This window comes from Trachypithecus francoisi, unplaced genomic scaffold (assembly GCF_009764315.1).
Source record: "Trachypithecus francoisi isolate TF-2019V2 unplaced genomic scaffold, Tfra_2.0 Lachesis_group3, whole genome shotgun sequence".
NCBI classification, from domain to species: Eukaryota; Metazoa; Chordata; class Mammalia; order Primates; family Cercopithecidae; genus Trachypithecus; species Trachypithecus francoisi.
The window spans coordinates 37,994,855-38,008,944 of record NW_022681468.1 but is presented as its reverse complement, the minus strand read 5'-3'; the positions used below and the strand labels follow the sequence as shown (position 1 = coordinate 38,008,944).

General features: G+C 33.0%; 1 protein-coding gene across 14 annotated transcripts in view; it reads left to right on the top strand.

Moving 5' to 3' along the window:
- The window catches only part of GPHN (gephyrin), a 791,686-nt gene that overhangs the window by 570,678 nt on the left and 206,918 nt on the right, over positions 1-14,090 (top strand). For 8 of the 14 annotated variants that reach the window (XM_033187683.1, XM_033187692.1, XM_033187689.1 and 5 more), the window contains one exon: positions 802-858. The exons of 4 other annotated variants lie outside the window; for them this stretch is intronic. In XM_033187683.1, coding sequence (XP_033043574.1) covers positions 802-858 — 57 coding nt within the window. Of the gene's footprint in view, positions 1-801; positions 859-3,036; positions 3,109-11,190; positions 11,233-14,090 lie in introns of all 14 variants that reach the window. 2 more of the 14 variants (XM_033187698.1, XM_033187697.1) reach the window with 2 other exon arrangements.

The following is a 14,090-nucleotide window of genomic DNA, read 5'->3' as shown; positions in this document are numbered from 1 at the left end:
ACATTAGTTCTCATTAGAGCTCTATTTTAAAAGTACCTCCTCTAATAAAACACTTTGTGTTGAGAAACTTCCCTTGCTCATTTAAGCAGTAATGTGAAATGAGTTATTTTAAAAAACAGTTTTACTTTTCATTTCCCCTGTCTTACCCAAGATAGCAAATTTTCCAAGTGGAAAATTCAAATAAAATAGCAGAAAGCTTTGAGGTAGTAAATATATCTAACATTGGTCTGGCATTAAAATTTTCTGGTTGGGCAGCACAATTGTTAAATTGGGAATCTCAGTGACAGCTGAACACCCTCAATGCTTGGGTCAGCAAGCAGAGGAGCTTCACTCTGTCACCTATCAAGAATGATGCTTGTCAGGACTGATCTTTCCACCTACAGAACATTAATGTTTCTAGTCATGCCATTTATGTTTTCTAATATTACAACGGAATAGACACTAAAACACTGAGAGAGAAAAGTACATAGGTATATTTGTAATTCTTTGTTTTTTGTAAGCCAAATGCAAATGTAACACTACTCCAGATACTGCTTCATCAGAAGTCCCCAAGATAACCAAAAGTAAGTGCCAATTTCCTCATCTCAGGGATAGTGCCATAATAAAGACTGAATTCTAGGGACCAGCCTATTTGCAGAGCATGTCATACAGCCTCTGGGTTAGTTAACTCCTTGGCCTCCTAAGAGCTACCACAGAGAGTCAATTGATGTTTTTGCATGTATTACTTACTAATGTATAGAAAAATTTTTAAGTTCACTTTTTCTTTATTCTGTCTTTTTTACCCATCTTCCCTCATTGTAGCAAATTAGACGGCCGGATGAAAGCAAAGGAGTTGCTAGTAGAGTTGGATCCCTCAAAGTAAATATGTTTCTAACATTTTTTGGCAAGATTTCGTCTGTAGCCTACACTTCTTCCTTTTTGGAGGGTGGTGGGAGGAAGGGGGCTTTTTCCATTTTTCACCATCCCATTTTTTTATTTTAATATTTTTATTGGCTGTTGGGTCATTTTTTTTTTTTTTGTTTCAGCTACACATAGAGCAACCAGCTGAAGGCAAGCTGCCAAATAACTAGCTTTGAATGGCACCACAAACAACAGAAAGGGCAACTGCCTCATTACAGGTGCCTATAATTTGGGGTTCTAGAATAAACCGTTCCTCTGATTGATGTCACTGTGTGTTAAGTTCCTGTTACACAGAGAACTAACATTTATTTTCAGAATATTATCTCCCCTTTTAACTTTTTTTTATAAAAAATAATTTAAATGTTACTTTGGTATCATCACCATTTATAGTTCATTTCAGAGAAAAGTTATTATGAATTAACAATATGTATTCAATACACATAATCTTAAGAATTAGAAAGAAATTTTATGTCATGTAGTATAATGGGCCCACATATAGCTGATAGTAGTTACGCCCTCTTAATCCCCTTTGTTTTATTTTTTTAAAGTCCAAAAAACCAATACAACAATCAACAGAACCAGATAGATACCTAAATGTTTGTCCATTTGTGTATATAATCTGTTAATATACAATTGAAAGATTTCTAATTTGATCATCTTGTCTGCTAGTTGCTAAATATTTATTTGCTCAATATGCCTTGGGCACTCAGTACTTAAACATTTAATCATAATGATGAAAGGTAAATAAGTTATCACTCTTAAGAAACACAGACTGATCACTTTTAATGCTGCCACCTTAAATGCAAGTTACAAAAATTGCTGAATTCTAAAAATATGCAGAAGAATTACCTCACAAAATTAATTATTTTCTTATATCTCAATCCCATTTGCCCTTACAGCAATAGTAACTGTTAAATTAATCAAGATTCTAGAAAATTCAGTGCACTGGGATGTCCTAAAATTTAATGACTATCTTGAGGCCTAATATTGAATCATTTCAAAATTTTGCACACCTCCAATTTATTTCCATTTAACAATTTATGAAAGACTAATTTCTGCACTCTTTCCTCTCCTTGCCTCTTCTGCCTTCTTAGCTTTACTTTTTTGTTATTGTTTATTTATTTGTGTGTGTGCATGCATATGAGTGCACATGGATGAAGGTGTATTTGTACGTTTGTGTCCTTTATTCCAGAAAAGCCATCCTCTCTGTTCTCTAACACTGCTTTATAGTGGATAGCTATTTTATTAGAATGTTATTTCACCAAGGATAAGCAGAGGGGATGGGAAGTGTTAACAGTATGCCTATTTCAAAAACTAGGCAATTTAAGATTATTCAATCAGAAAAATGAGTTTATGTATCCTGATGATATATCAGTAGCATTCCTCACTGTCTATCTGTGAGGTATCATATTTTACCTTTATCTTTAAAGGAAAATAAATCCATTACTGGTTTAAACTGTGGATTATGACTCATTCAGGTGAGAATGTACAGAACGACATGACTTTTTGAAAATTACTGAAGGTGAAATAAAGATAAAAATAGCATCCATAACTGCAGCACCATGTTCTGTAAACTGGATTGTATGTGCGAGTGCGTGTGCGTGCAGTTATCTCCAAGTTCAGCTTCTGGATGTATAAAACTTCAAGTTATATATGTGTGTTTATTGTTTTTAAGTGTATATACAATATGAGTATGTTTATACGCATATATATATTCAAGAACAAAAGATACATTTTATAATTAAATCAGTTTATATTAATATGGATGCAGTCTTAAATCAAAAAGTGTGTTTGGGAAAGAAAGTCAAATTTCATAATATTTAAATATCTTTATGTTTCTACAAGATAGAAAATGTCAAAGTGAATCTCCAGGGGATTTATAAAGATGGTTATAATATTTATTTTCTCCAATGCTTTGGGGAGAAAAGATGCTGTAATTAATCAAAATAAAATGTTGACTTCCTAGTCACGGGTTTGTTGAGCATGCAGTCTTACGTTGTAGAAAGACCTTTAATGTTTTTGAAATGTTTGCCAAAGGCAGTGAGAAATGTGTAATGCTATGATCTTATTTTTAAAAGGAAAACTGAAAAGAGAACAAGTTGCTTTTTCAATTCATTTTCTGATGTTTACATGTAGCTCCATCGAAAGCTGGAGGAGCTCAGAGATCACCTAGAAGGCAATGTGAAAGGATACTCTCTCAGAGTAAATGTACGATTTCACTTGGTGATTTTTTTTTTCCCTAAACTTCTGCTGACTGGTAACTCCAAATTTGATTGGTTTGTCCTCTCATCTCCATCTTTTTCCTTTCTGTCTCTTTTCCCCCTTTCTTTTCTAGCCGCGGCTTCATGCTCACATTTATGAAATAAAGATTAAATTAGCAGGGAAGAAGACCCTAAAGCCTCACTGCCTAACATTGCTGTTGACCGAATAATATTTTGGCCCCAGTGCAAAATAAAATCTTTCTTTTCAAAAATCACTATTTCTTATACAATTGTATAATTTTTTGAGGATCTTGCTGTGAAACTTCATTTGGAGATTTTTCCATTGGTCATGTCTTCTACCCCTTGTTAGTTATGTCAGCAGAGTAATAAATTATGAGCTGGATGTGAGGGGTATATCCTTGATGGTACAATTTCAATTTTCAAGGAAAATAATCAGTGTTAGAGTATCATAGATAATCTGGCAAGTAGACACATTTGTTCTGAGTTAATAGACTTAACTCAGACTCTTAGGAAAAATGTATGTCATTTTGTTTAAAAATAAGAAAATTAGCAGTAAGTACCTTCACCAGGAACATCTTCACATAGCATCTTACAAATACTGGAGCTAAAGACTAATATACCCAAGACAACTACTGAAAGAGGACAGTACCTTGTATCCACTCAATCCTGTACGTACGTCATATAGTCAGAATTCATGGTAATATTTTTTGTGACAGATTGTTCAGACTGTCAAGATTTTCAAGAAAAATCTCTAAATTGATGTATAGTAGAAATGTAGCAGAAGAAAAACTAAATTACTACTGTAATTTATGGCTGTATCCTTTCATTCCTGGGGTTTCTAAAAAACTTCCTGTGAATCCTGGCGTCTGATTTACTTCTCCCAAGGTTATTACCATTCATTTAATTCATACAGCTATAATAATTTTGTTGTATAAACTAGAATAAAAGTTAGGGATATGATAATTATCTTATTTCTTAGCTTGTTTTTAATTGTATACTACATATAGTCATGTATATCTCTACATTAAATTTCTGATTATTGAAATATAAAGTGATTTGTATTAATAAGTTATTAAATTCTAATAATTAAATAGAGAAGGAATTAATACACGTATCTCATATCTCTACTTCTCCCTTTGAGCTATTCTTTGTTTTCTGCACATATTCTTACGGAATTTTTAAAACTATCCATAATCACTCCCCAAAATCTATTTTATTGTTTTTAAAAAAAGATTAGTATGGATTTTATTATTAAATCAGTCTGAACATACCTAATTATTCTAGAAACCCATAAAAATATTTTAATATATGTATTTTAGACTTGTGCTCTTTCCTAACCAATCATGAGAAGTAATTTTTTTTTCAATGAAACTGAGACCAAAAAGTTGAGACTTGCTGATGTCTATATGGCAATGAGTTAGTAAGAGACCAACATCAAATTAAAAATTTGATGCCTTAAAAATTAGGTTATCTCATGCCATTCTTTCTTTTTTCAACACCTGTGCTACTATATAATGATTAATCTCAACATCTTCATCTTTTGTTTTATTTCACTGAGAAACACTTTGTTCTGATTACCTTGTTTCTAAAAATATTAAATATAAGGTATATTAATGTAAGGATCCTGTTAACTGTCTGATATAGAAAAAAAAACTATCAAAAGGCAAGTAGTATCCTCTCTAGAGAGTTCAGCTAAGGAAACATGCAAATCAATTGCTTAGCTGAATTTTCAGTTTCTCTCCTTACCCTTTAATTCCTGCTACCCAAGTATACCTTAAAATGCCTTGAATATTAAAAAGTGATGCTAAAAAGAAAGTTATTCTCAGAACCATAGACTATATTAGATAGGTTTTGTTTATAAAATGAAGTAAATTGGCATTTGGTAATGATTTTGTTTCATGAAAATTTATTGTAGGTGTACACACACAAGAATAAGTGTATTAGTCTATTTCTACATTGCCATAAAGATGCTACCTGAGACTGGGTAATTTATAAAGATAAAAGGTCCAAACCACAGTTCCACATGGTTTGAGAGGCCTCAGAAAACTTAACAATCATGGCGGAAGGGGAAGGGGAAAGCAAGGTATGTTGTATATGGCGGCAGGAGGGGAGAGAGCACAGGGAAAACTGCCACTTTTAAAACCATCACATATATTGAGAACGCCCTCGCTATTTACAAGAGCAGCATGGAGAAAACCACCCCCATGATCCTATTACCTTCCACCAGGTTCCTCCCTTGACATGTGGAAATTACAATTCGAGATGAGATTTGGGTGGAGACACAGAGTCAAACCATATCAACAAATATATGAAGTGTCTTTTACTTTATTGAAATGCTGATGAAGATTTCAATTAGATGATAGGGTCAGAACCATGTGCCTTATACAATTGTATAATTTTCTGAGGATCTTCTCATGAGACTTCATTTGGAGATTTTTTTATTGATCGTGTCTTCTACCATTTGTTAGTTATATCAGCATGATTACAAATTATGAGCTAGATGTGAGGGTTATAGCCTTGATTATTCAATTTCAATTTTCAAGGAAAATAATTACTATTAGAGTATCATCATAGGTAATCTGGCAACTTGTTCTGAGTTAACAGACTTAACTCAGACTCTTATATACATAACCTACAGTTACTTTTTACATAACAGGAGAGTTGAATAGATGAAACACAGATTATGTGGCCCATAAAGTCTATTATTTTATTTAATAGTTAAATAAAAATTAAAATTTAAAAAATTCAATTAAATATTTTATTTAATGGAGAATGTTAGATATCATTCAGAAGTGCAGGATGAAGATTTAGTTTGCTAATAGTTTAATTTGCTAATAAATAAAAATTAAAATATTTTAAAATTAAATATTTAATATAGAAGGTATGACATCATTCAGAAGTGTGAGATAAGGATTTAATTAAATCATTAATGCTTGAATTGGATGATGTAGACAATATGTTATTTTTTAGAAAAGGAAGAGCCTGGTACCATTATTCATTAAGGATAATGTAATCAACAGTATAAAATAGAATATTCTAAGATACAATGTTTTGAATAATATTATTTATTTCTCATATTAAAATGCATTATTTATTCAACATTGACTCATAGTATAAAACAGGATGTATTAGATTATTGATTTCTAACTTAAAATACATCATCTTTTTCTCTATGCCATTCAAAGCAGAAGTATTCTGAACTTTAAGTGGGTTTTTAGTAATTTTAGTAATAATAAAATCATCGTCTTGTACCTAAGCAGAATTTTTCTGCCTTAATGACTACAAAAATTACTACAAATCCTTAGATTGGTGATGTGCTGATAATAATGACTGAAGAATAAAACCACATAGAGGAAAAATTAATTTTCCATTTAATCAAATGGATGAATCTAATAAGAAGAATATTAAAAGTAATGCACAGGATTAAAGGCCAGTGAAGACAGTGTTGAGAATTGAAAAACACAGGATAAGGCAGGACATGGTGGCTCATGCCTGTAATCCCAGCACTTTGGGAAGCCTCACTGAGAAACACTTTGTTCTGATTACCTTGTTTCTAAAAATATTAAATATAAGTATATCAGTCTAAGGATCCTATTAACTGTCCAGTATAGCAAAAAAAATTTAAAAGGCAAGTAGTATCCTCCCTACTTGCAGGCTGATCACTTGAGTCCAAGGGAAAAAACCTCCTCTGTACTAAAAATATAAAAAATTAGTCAGGCATGGTGGCATATGCCTATAATCCCAGCTACTTAGGAGGCTGAGGCACAAGAATGATTTGAACCCAGGAAGTGGAGGTTGCAATGAGCCAAGATCGCTCTACTGCACTCCAGCCTGGGCAACAGAGTGAGACCCTGTCTCAAAAAAAAAAAAGAAGAGAGAGAGAAAATAAAAACATAGAATAAGATAATCCAAACGAATACTTTCTTTACAGAATATAAATCAAGGTAAATCTACAAAGAATTTGATTAGTTGAGGAGCAGTGGGGCCAAGGAGAGCGTAAATATTAAGATATTCAGGAAAAAAGTAGATAAATGTTCATGAAATAAAGATAGGTAGAAGAAAAGAAAGGAAAGGAATGAAAATGCTCATATGCTACAATGTTGTATTTTCATCTAAATACTCAGTTTATGTATTATTATATTAAATTTCTATTCAGCTACAAATATGTGTAGATAGGTTTTGGCTGACCAAGTGTGATTTTTTTAAGGGCTTTGATAAACAAAAAGAAATATGGTTCATGAAGACAGATTATTGGTATGTAAGTGAAACTAAGATAGAAAGGAATGAAATGGAAGGAATATGACAATTATCTATAAGTATGTAACTATACTAACACAAATTAAAGGATGGTATTTAAAGTGAAAAAAGTTAGTCAAGGGAGGAGTTATCACCCAAAATAAGACTACATTTTTATTAAGTGTTAAGAAAAATACCTGAATCAAGTCAGAAAGTATGTTTGGAATCATGATTTTTAAATGTTTAACAATTAATTTCCTGAATGCCAAAATGGCGTAGTACGAAATAGGGCTAATATAAATTATTTTTGATAAATAGATCTACCCATTGTCTTTAGGGGGGTTTTGCACTCTTATTTTTATCAAGTTAATGTGATAACTCAGAGATCAGCAAATCCTGTTTTTTTATAGGCCCACAAGCTAAGAATGAGTTCTGCATTTATAAATTGTGGGAAAACATCAAAAGAAGAACATTTTATGGCATGTGAAAATTATACGAGATTCAAATTTCAGTGTTTAAAAATAATGGTTTATTGAATTATAGCCATGCTCATTTGCACATAACCTATAGTTACTTACACAACAGCAGAGTTGAATAGTTGAAACACAGATTATATGTCTCATGCAGTCTAAAATATTTACTCTCTATTTAAACAGAAATGTTTGCTGAGTCCTGCTGTAACTGGTTAGTGTGTCAAAATAACGTCGACATAGGAAGCGTTATAATGGAGTTTGTGAAATTATCTTCATTTTAGAGCTTAAGAAAAGAAGCCTGCTCATTTTTCTGAGGATGGTTTCAGATTATTCTACAAGGAAGCATATGTTTGGAAGGACTGATCTCCTCAAATTGTCTACCTTTACATTTTTATTCTCTTCTTTTCTATTGTCTTCTCTAGCTACTCTCTCTCTTCACATAGATTTCCCCCTCTGCACACACACATACACACAAAGTCTTCAAATATGGAACTCTAATGTGGATAGAATATAGATTATAAATTGCTCTTTTATTGGAGGCTCCTTTCTGAGTTTTCAGAGTACAAAGATAAATCTCATTATTGCTGTCTTAAACGTTATATAAAATATGTTTTTAGAGTACTTTCATTTCACACATTGCAATTTTCTATTTATTACTTCATTACATCTTAAAGATATTTCCCCTGAAGAACATGATGAACTTTTGATTTTTGCTAAATGCCCTGTTTGGCCTCACCTAAAATCATATACCTTCTATGGGAAATTTTATACAACTGGAAAAGATACACTGATGTGATCAAGTCTCATACCTTAAAAATCTAAATGGTATTCGCATTGAATCAGCTGACTTTGAGTGGGGAAGAAAAGCTGGAACTTTAGTCCCTAGATAAGTAAGTATTTAATAGTACTTAGGTGAGCAAACACTTTGTAAACTCTACTTACTTTAAGCAAATTTGAGTGTCTTTTGGTTCTTTTATGTAGAACATTATTTGAGCCTTCCTTGTTTGACATTTTGGCATTTATTTATATTAATAATATTCATTGATTTACTATTTCATTTATAATAATTAGGTAACATCCTGAGTGTCTTGGTAGATGATGTATTATAAATATGACCAGACTACAATAATGATGAAGATAACAGTAATTCAATTGTAGGATTATGTCTTTGGACTAATTTTGAGTAATTTTGCTACTTTTCACTTTATTATTATTCTCTTAATGTAGTTAATTCAATTCTAAGGTTTCAATTATAAAAATAAGAAAAAACGGGCAGGCACAGTGGCTCACACCTGTAATTCCAGCACTTTGGGAGGCCAAGGCGGGTGGATCACCTGAGGTCAGGAGTTCAAGACCAGCCTGGCCAAGATGGTGAAACCCCGCCTCTACTAAAAATACAAAAATTAGCCAGGCATGATGGCAGGTGCCGGTATTCCCACTTACCCGGGAGGCTGAGGCGGGAGAATCGCTTGAACTTGGGAGGTGGAAGTTGCAGTTAGCAGAGATCACGCCATTGCACTCTAGCCTGGGCAACTGAGTGAAACACTGTCTCAAAAAAAAGAAAAAGAAAAATCTATCTTATCCTGTACTTTGAACAACAACAAAAAAAAATCTCATGATGTTAATAAAATCACCTGCAGTGGCCTAAGACATCATTTAGCATGAAAGTGACACGTTTCTGAGATGTTTAATGTGCACCATAGAATTGCCCTCCTCGGAACTGACTTTAGTTCAAAGATAAAGTACTAATAAAATATCTCAAGTAAGTTTTCCCAGCAGTAGAAAATAGAGAACTGAGTAAATTTTAACAATGACAAGACTTTCAAACTGTTTTGAAATATGAAGTATTTCAGTTTTATGGGCATAGATATAGACACAGAACACATACACAGCAAGATTTTCTTAGAACTAGCATTTTGCTAAAGAAATTCTGATATGTATATGGTTGAAAATGTGTAATTTCTGAATATGCATAGAATTTACCATATTTTCAAAAGTACCTCAAAGCGATAAGTGGCTATGATACTTTTTAGCACAAGTCTTTGTAATAGTAAGCTTTAAAAATTCTGAGCATTATTTCACCAGTTCAGTTTTTTAAGATAGAAGAAAAAGGGTCTGTATATTCATTTATTAAATGAACATATATTGAGCACCTACTACATTCTGCTGTGCTTGATGCTGGACATACAGTTAAAGAACAAATCTTAGATAATAAGTGCATTTCTGATTCTTCTACTGTCACCTTCTCCAGTACCTTCATTTCCCCATCCTACCTTTTGATACTTCCTGCAGTATTTGTAAATAGAGAATACATACTTAACAACTTCATCTTACATGGCATTGTGAGACAACCTAACAAGGAAAGAGTACACGGAATTGAACATGGCAGTGTGACAACGTAGAAAATAAGAACAGGGAAGAACATTATCAATTTAACATCATAAAGGTTAAACATGACTGTGAGTACAAAATAGGTATTTTTAAAAATCAGTGATGAAATAGCTGTTCAAAAAATTCTGTGAATCATTCTGATAAAGGTTAAGTCTGTTGAAGAGTTGTGTGTTTAAGGTTTTATATTTTTATAGCGTTGCTATTGCCATTATATTTTAGAAAGTGCCTCAAAGCAGTAAGTGGCAATGATACTTTTTTGCACAACTCTTTGTGATTGTAAGCTTTAAAATTCCTGAATGTTATTTCATAAGTTCAGTTTTCTACGAATAGAAGAAAAGGGATTTGTATTTTCATTCATTCAAATAAGCATTTATTGAGCACCTACTACATTCTGCTGTGCTTGACACTGGAAATACAATTAAAGAACAAATCTGATAGTAAGCGCATTTCTGATTCTTCTATTGTCATCTTTCTTCAGTGGAGAAAGAGAGGTTCAGTAATATCAAAAGTGGAATAGTCGAAACAGGAAATCAGAATCAGAATACTGGCTTTGGTGCCCTCTTTAATGAATACTGTGAACATGTATGGTAGAGTTATTCTATAAACAACCTCCCATGTAGTTCACTAGTGTTAAGCCAGTGAAGATCAGTGCAGTATCATAAGAAAAATTGTCCAGCGTTCTGCTTTCTCTTTTAAATGAGGATCTTCTCAAAAAGATCATACCAGATTCTGAGCAGAGGGCGTCATCTCCATCATGGATTTTTTTTAGCAAGGTATTTTTTTGTCACAAAGTTTTCTTTCAAATAACTTGAGTCTTGACATGTTTTCAAACTCAAGTGTCTGCTTATATAGCTGTTTTATTATCTGGCCAAGTGTGTTGGTGATGGAGCCATCTAAACCCTCTGTGACCCTTACTATGCTATCCTTTCCTCTTTAACAGTGTTTTCTTTTCCCCACTGCAAAACCAGGCTCGGCTTCCCTCGTGCTCATCTACCTATAGTGTATCTGAGGTATATTTTGCACGTGTTTTCTTACATGGTCAACAACATGCTCGCCCTCACCATTTTTCTCATTTTATTTTCCTTTTGCCTTAATTTATTTTGCCTTGCACTTTGCACTTGCCTGAAAGGGATGAGGATACCAAAGGGGGAAAATTCACCTGTTTTAGGGGGAAATTTCTGTATTTTTATGAATGATGCACTCTTGTCTGAATAACTTTTTTTGGCAGTCACTACATCATATTGAAATAGCTAAAGCCCAGATAGCCAACTTGATTGCTCTGACTACCTTAATTCCATAATGACTCTTTTGAATTAGGTAACTTATTATTACTCATATTGGCTAAAGGCGAGATTCCAGTTTGTATATCTATATATGTCTGTGTCTGATAGCTGAAGATTTGTATTCAATTACTGATTATTGTGTCTCATTAACCACAGACATAGGAAAACATCCAAAATTGTTTATTAAATAGAAAATAAATATGCATCTGTTTTATATAAAATAAAAGATTTATTCCTTTTTTTAAATCTCATCAGGTTGCTTTAATAATTTTTTGCTACTTATATTTTCCTAAGATTCTTGTAATCTGGAAGAGATTAACAGTAAAGAGATTCATGTTCTTTTAGTAAAATATTTTACATGAAATTTGTCCTATGTTCCTTGTCTTTTAGGAGGTTTAATTTTGTATTCGTATTGTGTTAAACTATAGAATAAATGGGTTTTCTTGTTTTCAAAAAGCAGATTTATTGAAATATTATTAATAGACTTTGAATATCCATTAAGTCTCCTTTCAAAGCAGGGGCACTGTTTGAGTAGCTAAGAAGAAAGAGTATATGTACCTCAAAATATGACAGGTAAATAAAAGAACTTCAGGCCAGGTGCAGTGGCTCACACCTGTAATCCCAGCACTTTGTGAGGCCGAGATGGGTGGATAGCTTGAGGTCAGGAGTTTGAGACCAGCCTGGCCAACATGGTGAAACCCTACCTCTACTAAAAATACAAAAAAATTAGCCAGGCGTGGTGACACACACCTGTAATCCCAGCTACTCGGGAGGCTAAGGCAGGAGAATCACTTGAACCCGGGAGGTGGAGGTTGCAGTGAGCGAAGATCATGCAATTGTACTGCAGCCTGGGTGATAGAGTGAGACTTCATCTGGAAAAAAAAAAAAAAAGGACTTTATGAATTTTAAGACCTTTGTTCTTTTCTTTACAATATAATTTCTACATGTATTTACTTTGTACAGGCCACTATAGCTACCATATTAAGACCAGTATTATCAGCTTAATTCTGATTACAAAAATATTATCTCAGAATGTCATCCCAAATAAAACCCTTGAAAGATAGGACTATTTAAAATACCAGGTAGTATATGCAGAACCAGAGGCAGAATACCATCTGCAGATCTCAAATTTTAAGAAAAAACTTTGAAAGAAATGGCATGACAAACCCATAGCCTCACAAAGTTGAATTTAGAATTCAACAATAGAATTGCAGCTATCTTCTTCAATTAACTTTGCAAGTTATAACTGTGAGATTTTTTTCTCTTAAAACTGATTTCCTGGGGAGTTAACTTCTTGAAACATATCACAAAGGAGAAGCAAACAAAAGCCAAATGAGCTATTTGTAGTACCAACAAAGACATTTGAAAGAGAAGGTTGGTATCATCTCATCACTACATTTTCTATAGGTCTTTTCTTAATTCCCAAAGATTATGAGTGCTAGTGTAAAAAATATATAACACATTTCTTTTTGCCACTTCATCCAGGCAATTCTCCATTTCCCATGAGAGTGTGTAAGAAGTCTACCATTGGCATCATCTCCAATCACAGCCTACAGCATCCATCAGGGTATTACTTTCTCTATGACAGCATGTGTGCAGGAGGGCTCTAACGTTGGAATGTGGAACTGGCTTCTTGGGGGGATTATGTATGCTGTGGCATTCGCACCATGGCACTCAGCTCTTAACTCTGGCTTCATCTAGGTTTGTTTTTTTCATTGTGACATATGGGCTTTCTTTATTTGTCATGAAGTATGTTTCTCTTTCTGTCATTTGTGGTAGGGTTTCTCTCTTTCACTCAATGCCACATCTCTGTAGTCTCCATAGGTGCTGTTTATGGTTAATTTATGATGCTATAAAGGCCAATAAAATGAAGAACTCCTTAAGGAATCTAATATTCATGATAATCTTCTTTCTAGAAATAATTATTTCTTTTTAGTCTTAAATTGGTAAATATTTCACAGAATTTTAGACTGTAAACCCTAATAATTAAAATTTCAAGGAATATTCTTCTTAGTTTTAGATTTTTCATTTGGAAACCTCTTGACAAGATCATTGGTACAAAGTACAGTATTTATTTTATAGCATCACTATGGAGGTAGCCAAACCTTCCATGGCTCTATCTCTTCTTTCCCTTACATTTACATCATCATCTTCATTTACCTTCACTATTGAAGAAATAAAGTCTTCAATCCCTAATGTAGCACGTTGGTTTACCAATTGCATATCACTATTTTCTGTGTCATTCATTAAATGAAAAAAATAAGCCTTGCTCAAAAATGAACCTATCCATGAGTTGTATAGGAACAAGATTTATAACCTCAGCTGGCTGATACTATTTAGCAAACGTTTCTCCATGTAGTTATGGTCCCTTTGTAAAAAAAAAAAAAAAAAAAATGTGTGTGTACATATATATATATATATATTATTTTACTTGTGATAAGCTTTGTTTTTGATATCTCATTTTCAATTAATCTTTGTAACAGCCTTATTTTGGGTAGATATTAATGTCATCCTCATTTTAAAGATGAGGAAATTGAGACACAAAGAGGCCGATCATAAAGCTAGCAAGTGAGTGATAGAAAATT